This window comes from Serpula lacrymans (assembly GCF_000218685.1).
Source record: "Serpula lacrymans var. lacrymans S7.9 unplaced genomic scaffold SERLAscaffold_1, whole genome shotgun sequence".
NCBI classification, from domain to species: Eukaryota; Fungi; Basidiomycota; class Agaricomycetes; order Boletales; family Serpulaceae; genus Serpula; species Serpula lacrymans.
The window spans coordinates 1,782,346-1,797,931 of NW_006763290.1; the positions used below are offsets into that span (position 1 = coordinate 1,782,346).

Consider the following 15,586-nt stretch of genomic DNA (forward strand, 5'->3'; position numbering starts at 1 on the left):
ACAAGGTGTTGCATTGCTTATAACGTCAAATCAGCAATCCGCTGGACTGTGCAAGAATGGACGATCAGACTGTCTATTCTCACATGGTCCAGGATTGTCCCAGCAAAGATTAGATTAGATCACCCAATGAGCTGTGAGAGAATAGACAGTCTGACCGTTCATTCTCTCACGGCTCATTGGGTATTCATTATTGCAATTGTATGCGGTGAGTGCTGACACTGAGGTGAAATGAACAGAGACTTACTATTTTTCTCATAGTGATTATTGGCTTTCCACAATAGCAACCTGTTGATTACATGCAGTGTGAGAAAATAGATCAGCTGTCGTCCCCTTCCTCACACTGCATAGAACAATGCAACTGCACATGTCCAACTGTGGATGTGGGCAGCTCTCCGCTTATCATCTTTTGAATCATTCTCTTCTTTGCCTGCCCGCTAACGCCTACATATTGGTGTAAATATTTAGATATGAGGTGAGTTTCCTGGGTTTTTTTAAATTACTTACTTGGTTGGCTGAGTACTGAGATGTATTTCAGCAGAATATGTTACGATAACACAAGTTTCGGACCTTTCCTTCATTTTCATTCTCCGCTTTAACCTTGTACACTTTAGCTTTCACACATGGTGCCACGTGGCACTTCCCCTTTTGTTCAAACTCCTTTTTCTCGCGCCGCGTTGCCTTCTTCTTATTTTTAGATACAACTCTCTCACACAGTGGAGCTGGTCATGCGGGCTAGGCCCCATGACATCATCAGCCACTGACTTTATCAACTGTACAGTACATAAGTACAAACACTCTGTATTAGTATATATACCCCAATAGATCCAGGAGACTCCTCAGCAAGTCCTCCTGTTGTTAACCAACAAACTCTCTGCAGCCTAAGGGGTAACCACTCCCCATTCACTACCTTTATAGTGTGTTCTTGTGTGCGCCAGAGTAACTAACTCTTGGTTGTTACAGAATATCCCATTCTCAGTCTGCAAAAACGCACCTGTTCCCCATGTACGCAATATCCTCCACTTCCACTGGAAATGGTGCTACCTACTGATACACCCCCTTTATTACTTGGTCAAAGTCATCTCCTGGACCAGAAGGTAAGTCAGTTATTTAATTTCAAAAAATTACCTGATGACAATGCACAGCTACTCAACAACAATCTTTTGCCACTCCCCCAAGTAATCTATCAACATCCACTCTTTCAATGTCCACCCATACTGCACCAATCACTACATCTGAGGATCAAGTCCAGCCCATCATTGAGCAAATCGATAGGAACTTGAAGTATAATTCTCAGGACGTATATGTCCAGGTGAGAAATCATTGTCTGGCTACATTCCTGATCTGATTTTCCCCCCTAGCAATTCTATATTGAACCATCAAGTTTCCCTGAGTTTGTGGACAAGCTCAGAGAAAGTGACTACAGCACTCTAAGGTATGATTTTTTGTGAGTGAGTATACTGTACTTATGTCCCTACTTTCAGATATATGTATGACCATGTGAAAGGCATCCTGCAACTGAGCATGCCTACTCCTGTACATGGAGTTTTCATTGAGCGCCTCAGTGAACTTTTACAGGGGAAACTGTCAGGCCTTATCAGATGGTCAGATGGGATGTTCAAGTTGAGTTCTAATATGTTCAAGTTCCTCTGGCGAGGTCAAATCACCACTGTACCCGACTTAGCCCTCAAGTTCCAATGCCTCAACCCTAGCACTAAGTGGCAGGAGTTGCTCATTTTTGAGTTCTCCCACTCCCAGTCAGTTGGTGACATCACCCAGAAGGTGAAAAAGTACTGGGAGGAGCTCTCCCACCTTGTCAGCATTCTAGTGGTCAAATTCTATGAATCCCACAAATATGCAAAGCCCCGATATGGGTATGCTGAACCCATCAACCTGCAATATTGGTACAACTTACAAAAGGATGACAGCTGACGGTGTAACATGGGCAGGTAGATTTGTGGTGGATATGTACCTGTATGAAAAGGACCCAAATGCTACCCAGGATTTGATAGCAAACTGCACTGGTTGTCCTCTTCAGAGTGGTACCCATTCACGCACACCCACCACTACTCTATCTACTCCCCATTTGCACCCCCAAGTATTGCCTAAAGAGATATCTTCCATCAATCTCTCAGTCTTCAATATCCAGCTAGATTTTGACAATTTTCTTCAGGCTTTTCAAGGATCTGTAGCTGATCTGGCACATAGACATTTTCATAATCATTATAATGCCCCCCAAAGTTGTGCTAAGGCAGCTAGGAGAAGGAGTTCTTTTCACTCTGAAAAAGAAGTGGGCCGGCTTGTTCGACAGAAATTGGGTGTAGGTAGCTCCAGCAACAATGTCACAAGGAGGAAGTGAAAAACAGACATGGACAACATTATATGTATTACTTCTCTTGTTCTTGAACTCTGTGCGTGTAAACAATATTGTACTTAGACATGTACAACTTCTATTTGTATTAGAACAAGCAAATTCTATGTTTTACCACTACGTATTTCCAATTTGGGATATTGCCGGTGCAGATTGAGGTGTTGCGTCTTGACAACATATTTACAAACAGGTCCTAGATAATCAAAGGTATCAATTTCATATTAACGGGTGTTATTATTTCATAAACTGACTGGATGTGTATGGTGTAATATAGATTCAAGGAAAAAATGGCACACTTACCAAGTATGGTTGATCGCACATGTCCTGCATGTGGAAAACTTTTGAAAACACCACAAGGTGTCATGGCTCACCTATCAATGTCAGCAATGTGTGCTTGGTATAGGAAAGGAAAGAGAAGAGAACTTGAGGCAGACAACCTGGGCCTTGAACAAGTAGTATATGATGAAGTCAACTTGGATGAAAATGTTTGCAACCAAGAAGACTATGACTTAGATGGGTCAGAAGATATATTCCTCGACAGCTTACAAAACCCATTTAAGAATTGCAAGGCAACACCCAGGATAACATCATTGTCATCCAAATTGAAGTGCAGGGAGTTGGGGTGATGTGAGCTGCCAGCTTGCATCTGTGGGTCAGGGAATGATGATGATGAAAGAGTAGTGGAACAAAATGAGAATGCTAGCAAGGTTATAAGGGTGGATATGGATGCTTATAATAAATGGAGGGAGAGTTTTCACCAGTTCAATCAAGATGATGATGAGATGGACATTGATCTTCCATATAATAGATGGGCTCTATTTTCCACAGAATTAGACTGGAAATTTGCACATTGGGCATTGCAGGAGGGGGTTGGCCAGAAATCTCTTGACAGATTACTGGTAATTCCTGAAGTGAGTGATGCCTCCACATTTTGATTCATGTTTTAAGTTAACTGACCTCCAACCTTTACGCCAGCTTTCCCAGAGATTGGGCCTTTCTTATCAAAATAGCAGAAGCCTTCTAAAAATTATCGACTCCAAAATTCCTGAAAGAGCCAAATGGCACTCAAAATATCTACATTTTGATGATTGTCCAGAAGAAAAACACCTTATACAATATAGAGACCCCTTACAAGCCATTGCGTCTTTGTTGGGCAATCCAGCACATGCAACAGACATAGTCTATAAACCCTCAAGAATATTCACAAACAGCAACAGGGATGATTGTATATTTGATGAGATGTGGACTTGGAGATGGTGGCATTCTGTACAGGTTAATATATTCACGCCAGTGGTTCTTTTCTAAATTTCATACTTATTTCTTTGATTTTAGGCTCTTCTACCTCAGGGAGCATCTGTTGCTCCTGTTATAATAGTGACAGACAAAACTCAGTTGACTCAGTTCTCAGGCAACAAGTCTGCATATCCAGTGTATCTTACACTAGGATATATACCCAGCTCTATTAGACACAAACCCTCTCAGCACGTGTTCAAAGACTTTTCCATACCTCAGTACGGATGATTTTGGAGCCACTTATTGAGGCTGGATGTAAAGGAATGGAGGTTACAGGTGGAGATGGTGCAGTGAGAAAAATTCACCCTATTCTTGCTTGCTATGTTGCCGACTATCCAGAGCAATGTCTGGTGACTTGCTCAAAGTATGGAACATGTCCCAAGTGCAGGCGTCCAGCAACAGACCTTGAAAATAAAGCAGCTGGGGAACCTAGAACGTCTGACTGGACTCTCTCTGTCATTAATCAAGCCTCATTTTCGAACTCAAGGAGAGAATTTTTTGATCAATGTATGGATAAAGATGTATCTGGAGGTGTTTACAGGCCATTTTGGGAAGGATTTCCATACTGTGATATTCATTTTTGCATTACCCCCGATGTCTTGCATTGGTTATATCAAGTTGTCATCAAACATATCGTCTCATGGTGCTAAGATCTTATGGGTACAGAGGAACTGGATGCAAGAATACGCACTTTACCTCCTGCATATGGATCAAAGCATTTCAAAAATGGCTTATCAGCTCTTTCTCAGATATCTGGAGGCAAAAGAAAAGATATGGCCAAGGTACTTTTAGGATGCCTTGTAGAAAAACTCCCCAAGCAGGCAATTATTGCAATTAGATCAATCTTGGACTTCATATACGTTGCTCAGTACCATACACAGAGTGATACAACCCTTGGATATCTATCAGATGCTCTCAAAACATATCATCAAAACAAAGCAATTTTTGTCACTCTGGGTGTTAGAGAAAATTTGAATATTCCCAAATTCCACTCTTTATGTTGACTCTATTCGCTGGTTTGGCGCTACAAATAACTACAACACAGATAATTTTGAACATTTCCACATAGACATGGCCAAGAATGCATGGAGAGCATCAAATCATAGGAATGAGCATCCACAAATGACCACCTGGCTAACAAGACAAGAAAAAGCTGCATGGCTTGAATGCTATCAATTGTCTTTACAAAATAGACCAGTTTCACGTCAGCAAGATATTCTCCAGAATCCATCTGGCTTAGGTATTAAAATAGCCAAAGTACCTCCTCTTCCATGACAACCCCTTTAATCAATTCAACAAAACCACCAATGTCATGGCTTCATACGTGATATCAAGGAGTTTCTGAATTGCCTAATGCATGGTCAGCCAGGTTATATGTCCAGAAATCAAGTCAGTATTGCAAATCTCCCATTTGATTCACTTGACGTATTCACTAGTTTCAAACTCACTCCAATTCACCTTGGAGATGATGCTAGTGCAAGTGCAAGTGTAAAGTATGAAGTCATCAAAGCAAGACCTAGGTCCAAAAGAATTGCTCCACAGTTTGATAATGTTGTCGTATTAGACTCATTAGAAGCAGAGTCACAGGTGTTGCTGGTAATATTTTCCTCTAATTTCATAATCAGTTTCAAGTTGTGAATCAGTGTTTCATGACATAGGTACACATGTTGGAAGAGTTAAAGTAATATTCAAGCTCCCTGCCATTTTTCATGGTGGTTCTGTTGGTATACCAAAACATTGGCCCAAAATTCCATTGGCATACATTGAATGGTACACCAAGTTGAAAGGTAGTGCAGATCCAGCACATATGATGTATGTGGTTACAAAACCTGCACTTGGAGCTGATGGTACTCCACCAGCTTCCATAGTATCATTGAGCAGTATACGACAAGGCTGCCATTTGTTGCCTTTGTTTGGAAAAGGTCAAGTGCCTGCTCACTGGGGTGCAGCAAATGCTTTGGATGTTTGTGATAGATTTCTATTAAATAATTGGGCTAGTTTGTATGCTTACCAAACTATTCGGTGAATATTAATTCTATCATTATTAGTATCAGAAAAAGGTTCTCATAGACATAAATGAGCTGGTATAGCTGGTATAGCTAATATAGTAACTATAAGGCTTCACATAGAGATTTATTGGCTATAATAGAAATTTGATAGCTATCATAGCAGCTATAGAAACTCACCCAGCTAGATAGCAAAATGCCTTTTTGCTGATGCGCGCGCAGGTTCGTTGTGAGTACCATATTTGTGGTCTCTCTCAAGGAAATGAACTGTCTTCAATAATCTGGCCCTGTTATGCAACGGGGCTGAGACACTGGCAAAAGGAGCATCAGAGATAGGTTATGGGATGCAGAATAGGATCTGGTCTGACAACTCAGAAGAGGACCATTGCGCTTGGGTTTTGAGTCAAGTACTCAAAAAACCTGAGTGCTTGTTTATGAGTCACATAAATATTCAGCCCTCAATCTTGTACTTTGAGTTCGAAGTTTTCCTATCTGTGGTCCTCCATTTGCATAGTGCAGAGGGTTTGCTCACCTCCTTAAGTCAGCCGCCTCTCTCAAGTTTGCTTTTGGTGTGGTCAGTACGTTATTGGTTTGCTGCTTACAGGAGTCTGAAAATGGATGATTCCATCAGAAGGAGTTTTCTATGTCAAAATTTGGTGACATATCATGAGGAATCTGTCTTTGAGTGCACAATATGAAGTACTTTGGTCCATCTCATCGCATGAGGTAATTTGTTATATGGAAAAGTTTCTTGTACTGTATTTTAGATTTGTGTTTGTTTGCTATCATTTACTACTAGCTTTTGAATAGATAACAATGGTTTTAATCTTATCTTCAATGGTATTAATCTCTTGTCTAATCATTATATCTTAGTGATCTTATCAGTGTACAAAAATTCAGCCATCCATAAATGGTACTGTAATGATACTAGAAGGAGGTAAGACGTGATATGACACACTAAAAATAGCCTATCCCAAATCGGTTTTGCTTTGAAGTCACTTAACAGCTTTTAAGTTGGGTAGAAAACCTAGATAAGAGACAGAAAAAAATTTGTGGACTTGGACAAATTGATGATAAATCTAGAAAAGCACAAACAAGGTATATATTCCTAGAGTCCTGTGTTTCTTGCATCCTGAAAATAATTGATCTGGTCATATACTGTATACTATAAGATGGGACCTCCACCCTCAAAACACCCACTGGGAAGGAGCCTGAGATGCTAACTTAGAGGTGGTCTTCATTGTGAAATCTTCCTTTATCAACAACAGTTGTCTCCACATAGTAGTTTCCCAGCGTGTTAGGAAAGGTGATTAACATGTCAGAAAAAGTCCGATTTTCCACAATCAACATGTGGCAAAAATGTCTAGATTTTTGCCACATGTTGATCAGATGTTAATCAGAAGTTGAAGGATCAAGATATGATCCAAATGGGCATATGTTACACCACATATCTATGAGATATTAAGCACATTTTGACAGTCTATTCATGCATGAATATCTCAGATTTCTATTATATTTACTGAATAATATTTACATATTATGTAATTACCAATTACCATACTTCATCATATATACTGTTACAATACACAATTTTTGAACTTACAACTTTCTTTCTCAGTTTTCACACACTTGTGCCATGTGGCACTTTCCTTTTGTTCAAACTTTTGCTTCCTTGCGCCACACTGCTTTTTCTTATTTTTAGATATAACTCTCTCATGCAGTGGAGCTGGTCATATATGCTGTGCCCTATGATATCATCAGCCACTGCTTCTACCTACTATACAGTATACATGTACAAACCAACCTGTAGTTGTATAAATACCTCAACAGATCTAGGAGACTCCTCAGTGAGTCTTCCTGTTGTTTACTCACAACTAACTCGGTCTTACTCTAAGGGGTTTACTCGTTCCTCCATCTATCCTCTTTGCTTGTTGTTGTGTGCACCAGAGTATAAAAACTTTGGTTGTAACATTAGGACTTGCTCTTCTTACTCTCTTGCACTTTTGTGCAAACCCGGACTACAGGGTTAAGTGAAGTCTTTCGAACAGTAAGACTTTGGTGCCAGACCGGTGTTGAGCTTTTGCTAGCTGGAAGAAACAAAGTATGTGCCCCAACCCTGCAGGTGAGCTCCTTAGGACAAGGTACTAGAGAGACCAAAATCAAACATTATATGGCCCCCAGTGTCAAGGGGAGTACTTTAGCTCAACAGTGGTGTGGAATCATTGTTGATTAGAAAAATACATACAACTTCTTCTTCTTATACCTCTGACCAGGCCAGGCACTTGCCTCCGCCAGTTGGAGAAGGGTTGACAGCTATCTGCAGATCAACCTCTTCCCAGCTGAGTATCGGATCTCAATCTCCGACTACCCACACTATAGTATTTGAAAATTATATAAAAAGTATTTGTAATAAACCCTGGTCCGAACGGTTGTCAGGGGGTGGTCCGCTTATTAAGCGAGTGGGGACCCCCAGTTACCTTTTTCTTTCTTTACAAATAGAACAAGTTAACATGTCGTCGCAACCGGATATTAATGCTCTGCTGCACAACATGCGTGTGCAGATTCAGGCGTTGACAGATCAACTCGCCGAGCTGCAGGCAAATCCCCCTGCGGCAACTCCCTCGGTCGAGAAGAAATTCGATAAGAAAGTCGAAGTTGTCACTGACCCTGGCACCTTTGAGGGAGACAGAGCGCGATTTGCCGAATGGTGGATCAAACTCCAAATATGGGTTAAGGCAAATTGAGACACATTTGCCGACGATTTTGAGGTAGCCACTGCGATGCTATCTCGACTAAAGGGGCCTGTGGCGGGTCAATACGCCCAAGTTAGATTGCAGGAATGCTACACCGCGGGAGTGTGGCCAACCTGGGATGATCTCAAGAAAGAGATTGAAAAATATTTTAAACCACAGGCTGAGCGTGACTGGGCGCGTCAGCAAATCCGCTCCTTCAAACAAGGAAACATGAGGACGGATGACTATGTTACCCGGTTCCTGGCCCTCTCCATCCAAGGAGGGCTTGGTAATGAACATGCAGTAGAACTGCTGGAGCACAATTTGAACCCTCACATTGCAGAACAAATATACTTGCAGGATACAAGAAACGAAAACCTGGCCCTGGCGGCTGAGGAAGTACAACAAGTTGGTAGAGCCATGGAGCTCTACGCTATGCACCAAGGTGGCGGGCCCACCACCAAAAACAACCAATCCCAGAGGCGCCCTGGGTCATAAAACCATCAAAATCATTCTCACGGGTTCAAGCCGTTCGGGCTGCAACCAGGGCAGGGAGCCCCCATGGATATCGGCGCGGTCCAAGGAGGACAGATGCGCAGATTCAAGGGGAACTGCTATAATTGCGGCCAAGAGGGATACATGTCCCGAGACTGCAGAAAAGGAGCGCAGGCCGCTCAACAAAAAAATAACCAAGGGCGCCAGGCGCGCCAATTAGAATCCGAAAAACCGGACGATTGGCTCCAGACTCTGGCCGGTCGTTCGTACAACGAAATCTGGGCCTTCTTCTACGATCAGCAGGCTGCTGAAATGAAGGCTCAGAGAAAAGAGTTCGGAGCTTAGGTCACTTGGGTGCCTTCGCTCCACGAAACAATGAAGTAAACCACAACAAAGTGGCCCCTGCTCCGGGGTGTTGCACGAGCAATAATGGAAAGAAGGGGATGGCTCCCCAATTTGTAAATAGATTTCAAAAATTATCAGAAATATGTACTTGCATGAAGCATTGTAACTGTAATATTTATGATACTACCGCTGCACCAGTGTCTCCCTTGGAGCGCGGCCCCGGCGAGACAAACAATAGGGTGCTTGATTCTGGGAAAAATAAAATAGAAAAACATGTAATTTTCAATACCTTTTCCCCAAGGTGTGTGTTAATGCACACATATTTATTCCAAAAGGAGATCTGTTTAGACGTTGGTGTGGAAAACCTTGCCCGGGGCATAGCACACCCAACCAGTGCACTGCTTGATTCAGGCGCTAACAGAATTTTCATAGATCAGGTCTGGGCGGAGCAAATTGGACTCCCCCTTGTAAAATTAGATGTATCTATTCCCGTCTATAACGTTGATGGTACACTTAACGCGGGTGGCTGTATCACACACAAATGTTCTTTTGTGGTCGAATACCAAGGACACAGAGAACGAGTCACTGCCGAAGCTACCCAACTAGGGAAGATTAATTTAATCTTGGGCTGGACCTGGCTATTTAAACACAATCCTGAGATCAACTGGCAGACAGGGGTTGTCACATTGTCATGTTGCCCTCAGGAGTGTAATAACTTGGGTAAACCGAATCATGTCCGTCACAATGAGCGTATTGAGAAAATAAACGCTGGTCACGTTTGTGAGCTCAGATCTTTAGAAAAGATCAACGATGACGATGATAAGGTAAAACCCGAAGAAGAGATTAAGAGGCTGGTACCTCCCGAGTATCATGACTTCTGGAAAGTCTTTTCTAAACATAAATCAGAACGCTTCCCAGAGGCTAAGCCTTGGGACCATGCTATAGATTTGAAGGACACCTTCAAAACGCGAAAAGGACACATGATACCACTCTCTGCTCCAGAAAGAGATGAGGCGTCAAGTTTTATAGACAAACAGCTTCTAAAAGCCCTATGACGTCCCCGGTGTTCTTCATTCCTAAAAAGGATGGTAAAAAGCATATGATTATGGACTATTGTTACGTAAATGAGCACACAGTTAAAAATGCGTATCCGCTGCCTTTGATCAGTCAGCTAGTAGACAAATTGGCTGGTGCCAAGATCTTGACAAAGATGGATCTCAGATGGGGGTATAATAATGCACAAATCAAAGAAGCAGATGCTTGGAAGGCCGCGTTTACATGCCACCGAGGATCCTTCGAACCACTCGTTATGTTCTTTGGGTTGACCAATTCACCGGCAACCTTCCAGAGCATGATGAACGAGATCTTTGCGGATATGGAAAACTGTGTCGTCATTTACATTGACGATTTGTTAATATTTACGAAGTCGGACGATGAGGCTGAGCATGACAGGATCGAAGGAGGTAGACTTCCTCGGTATGATCATAGGCCAGAACGGAATCAGGATGGATCCTGAGAAAGTTCAAGCTATATTGGACTGGCCAGAACCTACTCGCGTCAAAGGAGTTAGGGCCTTCCTTGGCTTAGGCAATTTCTACCAAAGGTTTATCGAAAACTTTGCAAAAATAACGAGACCGTTGAACAATCTCACTAAAAAAGACATTATTTGGCACTGGGGCACCAAGGAACAAGAAGCTTTTGATAAGCTTAAGCAGGTGTTTACAACAGCGCCCATATTAGCATTTCCAGAATTAGACAAAGAGTTCCGGCTAGAAACCAACTCTTCTGATTTTGCTACTGGGGCTGTTTTGTCAATTAAATGCCCTGATGATCTTTGGAGGCCTTGTGCCTTTATCACATAGTTTGTCACCTACAGAGCGCAACTATCAAATTTACGACAAAGAGATGCTGGCCATCATTAGAGCCTTAGAGCACTGGCGGCACTACTTAGAAGGTGCTAGGCACCAATTTGAAATTTGGACTGATCATAAGAATCTGGAGTATTTTATGACGGCCCGAGACTTGAACCATAGACAGGCCCGCTATGCGGTGTACTTGTCAAGGTTTAATTATAAATTAATTCATAAGCCTGAAAGCTCTATGGGGAAAGCAGACGCTTTATCCAGAAGAGAGGATCATGCCAACAGTATCAAAGATGACAACAAAGGTGTTACCCTGATAGATCAATCAAGGGTTGCCAATGTTAGAATCGGGCAGGATTCCGATCTTCTGGATGTCTTCAAGAAAGACATCTCCTCAGAAGAGAAGGCGCGCCTTGACGGCAATGAGAACTATTTATGGGAAGACAGACTCTTCCATTTTAAAGACAAGATCTATGTGCCTGAGTCCGCAAGGATCAAGGCAATAGATAGACATCACGACATGCCAGTGGCTGGGCACCCTGGGTGGCAACGAACAATGGAGTTGATCTCCAGAAATTATATGTGGCCTGGCATGGTCAAAGACATACAGGAATATGTAAAATCCTGTTTAAGATGTGCCATGGCTAAGAATTCTCATCAACCACCGGCCGGTAAACTTATGCCGAATCCGATACCAGCTGGTCCCTGGCAGGATATATCGGTTGATTTCACAACGGATCTGCCCGAGTCAAATGGGTATAATTCAGTAATGGTGGTAGTAGATCGCTTCTCCAAAGAAGTGGTATTCATACCCACCAACAAAACCATTACCGCTGCTGGTACAGCAGATTTATTTAAAGACCTTGAGCATCAAACCTAAATTATCAACGGTGTTCCATCCGCAGACTGATGGACAAACGGAGAGACTCAACCAGGAGTTGAAACAATATCTCTGGATATTTATTAATGACAGGCAGACAGATTGGGCCAGGTGGCTGAAGATAGCCCAGTTCTCTTATAATATCAAACAGTCGTCAGCTACAGGAAAGGCACCATTCAAGGTTACTAGATCGTACCTCCCCAGAATGGGAGTAGAACCTGGCAAAAGCAAGAACAAGGCTGCTTGGAACATGGCCAAAGACATGAAGTCTGTCTTAGACAAAACGCGCAAGGCGCTATTCAAAACTGCAGAGCAGATGAAAGACAGGGCAGAGCGTAGACACTCTAAGGCCCCTGACTACAAGGTCAGTGACCTGGTCTGGTTAGATACCAACCACTTAAAGTTAAAAGATCGGCAGTCTAGAAAACTGACCTGAAAGTAGATTGGCCCTTACCGGATTAAGGAAGTCAAATCCAATGCAGTGGAGCTGGAACTCCCAAAACAAATGAGGGTAGTACCCACGGTCAACATTAGCCGTGTGAAACCCTACAAAGAGCCGCTGCCAGGACAGCATGTAGACTGGCCCGGACCGGTAGTAGTCAACCAGGAAGGTGAAGAAGAGTTTGAAGTTGAACAAGTGGTGGACGCACACTTGAAGCGTGGAAAATTAGAATTCCTAGTCCTATGGAAGGGCTATGGAGATGAGGACAGAAAATGTGAACCAGAAGCCCATCTGGATAATTCCCGCAACGCTGTGCGCAAATTTTATTCTAAGAACCCCTCAGCTCCTAGGAAGCTTAGAGGCATGGACTCAAAACTTTTTAATTCCCTTTTTCAACTTATGCCCGAAAATTTAACTACCACCTCCGGTATTTGGTCGAGCCTGGAAGTCGAGCCTTAGAAGGGGGGTAGTGTTACGATAACACAATTTTCAGACCTTTCCTTCTTTTTCATTCTCCACTTTAACCTTGTACACTTTAGCTTTCACACATGGTGCCACGCAGCACTTCCCCTTTTGTTCAAACACCTCTTTCTTGCGCCGCGTTGCCTTCTTCTTATTTTAGATACAACTTTCTCACACAGTGGAGCTGGTCATGCGGGCTAGGCCCCATGACATCATCAGCCACTAACTTTATCAACTGTACAGTACATAAGTAACAACACTCTGTATTAGTATATATACCCCAATAGATCCAGGAGACTCCTCAGTGAGTCCTCCTGTTGTTAACCAACAAACTCTCTGCAGCCTAAGGGGTAACCACTCCCCATTCACTACCTTTATAGTGTGTTCCTGTGTGCGCCAGAGTAACTAACTTTTGGTTGTTATACCAGGGCTCATAACCTGATAAAGAACAAAGCTTGAAGCAAGTGTCTAGCCACTTGCTGAGAGCAATCAGGGACTGGAAACTAGAGTCCAATGTGAGTAACTATATTATTAGAGAGTATGACAGGTATACAGTACCTAGAGTCCAATGTGAGTAACTAGAGAATAGGAAGCATTGGACTCTGCAGTACTGGCCGAAGTTTTGTAAACAAAGGTAAACAAAGGAGCCACAGAGGCAAAATAATAGAGAACACAATCACTACTGAATGATAGAGGAATAGATAAGGAAAGGAATAGAAATATATGGGTAGCACAAAGGTGCAGAATCTAACACTCCCCCCTGATGCTGCACCTCCCAAGCATCAGCTCCCTCTGATCTAATCAGTCCCATCATCTTCCTGAACACTTTGGCTTTAGGCTTGGCAAGAGCTTTGGTCAACAAGTCAGCAGGCATTTCAGCAGTGGGAACAAACATAGGAGCAATTTGCCCAGAGTCAACAACATCTCTCAACCAATGCCATTGCAAATCAAGGTGATTCATGTGACCATGGTGCTCAGGATTCTTCAATACAGATATGTCAGATTGGTTGTCAATGTGAAGGGTAGAAGGAGAGGTGATAGGATATCCCATTTTCTTCAACAGATTTCGCATCCAGCAGATTTCTTTGCCAGCCTCAACAGCAACAATATATTCAGCTTCAGTGGTGGATAGAGCAACAATGTTCTGAAGCTTGAAGCTCCAAGAAACAGCACCAGATCCTAACTTGACAATATAGACACCAGTAGAATGACCAGAATCCTTGTCACCACCATGATCAGCATCAGAGAAAGTGGTGAAGAGTTCAGTAGAATTGGGATCAGGACCAAGGACAAGGGAATGATCAAGGGTGCCTTGCAAGTAGCGGAACAAGTGCTTCACAGCGCTCCAGTGAGTGAGGCCAGGATTAGAATTGTACCTGGCAAGGACTCCAACAGTGTAGGCAATGTCAGGACAAGTTGTAGTGGCCAAATACATCAGAGCACCAACAGCAGCAAGGTAGGGAATGTCCTTCGTCAAAGCAGCATCACTGGATGTCTTGGGAGACATGTCCTTGGTGAGGCGCAAACCAGGATCCATGGGAGTGGACACAGGCTTGCAGTCCTTCATGCCAAAGTGCTCCAGAATGTCCAGAGTGTACTGATGTTGGGATAAAGATATAGTGCGATTGCTGAGGTCTCTGGTGATGGAAATGCCAAGTAGATAAGAGGTAGGGCCAAGATCACAAAGTTTGAAGTGCTGGGAGAGATCCTTGATAGCTTGGTCTAGTGCAGAAGTGGAAGTGGATGCCAGTGTCATGTCATCAACAAAGACTGGCAGGATAATGCGCACATCAGCTCTGTTAAAGACATGGATGGCAGAGTCTGAATAAGTGCACTTGAATCAGAGTTTTTCAAGCACAGTGTGCATCTTCTAGTTCCACATTCTGCCCCCTTGCTTTGTCCCATAGATGGCCTTGTCCAGCTGACAAACAAGATTGTGAGAGCCCTGATGGAATCCCTCTGGCTGATGCATATAAACCTTGACATCCATGACTCTATTCAGGAATGCATGGGAAATGTCAATGGAGCGCAAATGGAGGTTGTGGATAGAAGCAATAGCAAGGACAACTCTGATCGATGATATGCAAACAGTAGGTGCAAATATCTCAAGGAAATCAAAGCCAGGGCGCTGGTTATAGCCTTTGGCCACATATCTGGCCTTGTAGCGCTCAACAGTGCCATCTGAGCCGCGCTTGATCTTGAAGACCCACTTGCCACCAATTGCCTTTTCTCCAGGAGGTAGTTCCACAAGTGACCAAGTTACATTGTGCTCATGAGCTTGGAGCTCTTCCATGGCTGCTTTTCTCCATTTATCTGCATCAGGACGCTTCATTGAAACTGCAAATGACCTAGGCTCAGCAGAGTCTCCAAAGTGTGCCACTTCATCATCAGCTGCCTCAGAATCACTACTATCACTATCATCACTCTCAATGGCAGGAGTAGGTTGTCTGTGTTGAAGCCACCATGGTCTAGGTGGTCTCCTAGCCCTTGCAGGGCGTCTCAGTGCAATAGGCAAGTCAGGAGAAGGTGAGCAATGAGGAGGGTGATCTGGAAGCTCAGGAGGTTGATTCACAGGTGGTTTTGCATCAAGGTCCGAATCAGGCCCATCACCAGGCAAGTGCTGAGGTTGCTGAAGTACAGCTGGTGGGCCAATATCTCCCCCTGGACCTGGGGCAGGGACATTCTCATTCAGGCCCAATGG

At 43.2% G+C, this 15,586-nt stretch overlaps 2 protein-coding genes across 2 annotated transcripts; both read left to right on the top strand.

Annotated features, from left to right (window-relative positions):
• Window positions 1-1,201: 1,201 nt before the first annotated feature.
• Window positions 1,202-3,889, top strand: SERLADRAFT_412339 (uncharacterized protein; the record flags this gene model as incomplete). The annotated part of the gene is made up of 9 exons (XM_007312243.1): window positions 1,202-1,309; window positions 1,359-1,432; window positions 1,482-1,871; window positions 2,239-2,317; window positions 2,461-2,558; window positions 2,643-2,747; window positions 2,772-2,885; window positions 3,177-3,279; window positions 3,701-3,889. The coding sequence occupies 9 exons, from the start codon at window positions 1,202-1,204 to the stop codon at window positions 3,887-3,889; spliced, it is 1,260 nt and encodes a 419-aa protein (XP_007312305.1).
• A 4,288-nt stretch (window positions 3,890-8,177) lies between these two features.
• SERLADRAFT_431963 (uncharacterized protein) lies at window positions 8,178-9,239 on the top strand (the record flags this gene model as incomplete). Its single annotated transcript, XM_007312244.1, has 3 exons — window positions 8,178-8,396; window positions 8,466-8,807; window positions 8,928-9,239. The coding sequence occupies 3 exons, from the start codon at window positions 8,178-8,180 to the stop codon at window positions 9,237-9,239; spliced, it is 873 nt and encodes a 290-aa protein (XP_007312306.1).
• Window positions 9,240-15,586: the final 6,347 nt, after the last annotated feature.